Consider the following 2,249-nt stretch of genomic DNA (forward strand, 5'->3'; position numbering starts at 1 on the left):
TACAGATGGCGGTGAGATTAACAGACCCGCCGCCTTTTATAAAGCAGCGTGCAGCTATTCCCCTCAAATGACTGGACTGTTCCGAGAGGGACCGATAACGCTTGGCTTTTATTAGGCTATTTACCATTTCAGTCTCATTTACCGTTAACCTACTACAGAGAGAGAACTCCATCCTAATGCGTAAAAATTTTGATAACAACGTGCTTAAGTTCAAACGCTGATCGCGTTCAAAATCTCGTGTGGGTGAATCAAGACTGGGTACGGGCTTGCGGACAGCGCCACAGTTCGAGCCGCTACCCACATCAAGTGACAGGAAAACGTCGTTTAAAGATTACTGGCTACGTGAGAGGTAGACTTTTAAACTTTAAACGCGACGATAGGTGGAGGAAACAACGGGGGGAAAGCCGACCCATAAAAACTAGCCAAGGCATCGGAATACGAACTTGAAGAGATCTGGGTGTTTTCCACAAAACTCTCAGTGCGCAAATGGAGGCAATCCGATCTATTACCAATATGGATCTTCCTCCTCAGAATCTCCTGTCATCAATCAGCTGTTTTGACCAAACTGACTCGGTACCACATCAGCCAGGAGGACTGGTCGCGGGCCGAATTGGGGCACTTGGCTTACCTACCGGATCTATGAGGGAGAGGTACGGGGAAAGTGGCGACATGACTACGGTAGCAGAGAGCAGCGGCGGGGAGCAGAGCCCGGACGATGACAGCGATGAAAGGTGCTACATGACAGACACAGTGGCGTGCAGTGGTCAGTCTTACGTGGGTAAGAAACACGGAGAGCAGAAATCGCTGAGGCTGAACATAAACGCGCGCGAGCGGAGGCGTATGCACGACCTGAACGATGCGCTGGACGAGCTGAGGTCAGTGATCCCGTACGCGCACAGCCCTTCTGTAAGGAAACTCTCAAAAATTGCTACTCTACTCCTGGCCAAAAATTACATCCTCATGCAGGCGCAGGCATTAGAGGAAATGAAAAGGTTGGTGGCTTATCTAAACCAAAGTCAAGGCATTTCTACAACTTCTCTGACCCCAGCACCTGCACCCAGTCCAGCCTTGGGTGGCTACGAACAACAAAGCCGTTACGCATTCGGTGCGGGACTTACAGTCTCGTCGTGTGCCGATAAATGCGCACTTTTCAGCAACCTCACATCCAGTGTCTACAAGCCGTGTGCGGACAAGCCCTAAATGCAAAAAAAAAACAAACGAAAATGACTCAGAGTCTATTTTAACAAAATATTTAGACCGGAATCACCTTCACTCTACCAGGAAAAAAGAAAAATGTTTGTAGGCCTAGTTATCAACTCACCCAAAGTGGCGCAGTTTGAAAACTAATTTCTGTATATGTGTGTGAAAACCATTATGGCAAGTTACAAGTGATTTTAATTTGATCGTTTTAAAAAGTAAGGTTTGTAACGGGACATTTTCGATTTCATGGAGGGTATGAATATTCCGTGCTTACACAGGGTCCCAGTTCATACATGAAGGCTAAATGCATCTTTAACATGTTATTAAGTGTTAATCAATTTCATCTGCATAATCATTTGATCTTACTGCCTGTGGTATTGTTATCCATTATACAATTATCATGCTCAATGTAGGCCTGTGTATACTTGACTTATTTCCATCAAGGTAAGCATGATAATGCAGTTGTCATGGCAGTGTTAATTGAGTGATTTTAGCCAATGTATAGCCCACGATCGTGAAAGAACGGAGGCAGCTACGACTGTTGAGGGTAACTGTCTGGAACTCCAAATTCCCAAATGTTGGATGATTCTGCAAACAATCAATGCTCCTTTGGCAGCATGTAACGTCCATGGTTCTGAAAAAGTTATTTTGTCCATGCCCTTAATTTTCCCAGCGTGTTTGTTTCATCACTTTAACATTGATTTATTCGGACAACTTGAAACTGCCTGTTCGCTGCATTGGTCGCCTACTGTTGTGGGAGAAGGGGGTGTTATATTTTCTGCTGCTGTTTTTTATTCCACTAGGCTTAATGCAGTATCTTTCTTGGGGTGACGTTAAACTGTTTAAGCTGCTTGCCAGATCAAAGGCATAAAATCACGAGGCTACATATGTTGGCTCACACAGTGCAGCACACGAAGAACACCTGTAATTATTATTGTTTTCGAAGGCTTTATTAAAATATTTTGAACAAAACTGTTTCATTGTATCGTTCACTGGCTGTGTTTTGATGTGATTTTTCTTTGGACGAAGTTTTTCGGAGAAGTTTTGCT

The 2,249-nt window shown here is 44.4% G+C and overlaps 1 protein-coding gene across 1 annotated transcript; it reads left to right on the top strand.

The window, feature by feature from the left end:
• Positions 1-1,224, top strand: LOC118233215 (class E basic helix-loop-helix protein 22-like). The gene has a single exon (XM_035428652.1). It carries the CDS (start codon positions 487-489, stop codon positions 1,198-1,200), a length of 714 nt encoding a protein of 237 aa, XP_035284543.1. The 5' UTR covers positions 1-486; the 3' UTR covers positions 1,201-1,224.
• Positions 1,225-2,249: the final 1,025 nt, after the last annotated feature.

The sequence above is a fragment of the Anguilla anguilla genome, chromosome 8 (assembly GCF_013347855.1).
Source record: "Anguilla anguilla isolate fAngAng1 chromosome 8, fAngAng1.pri, whole genome shotgun sequence".
Taxonomy (NCBI): domain Eukaryota; kingdom Metazoa; phylum Chordata; class Actinopteri; order Anguilliformes; family Anguillidae; genus Anguilla; species Anguilla anguilla.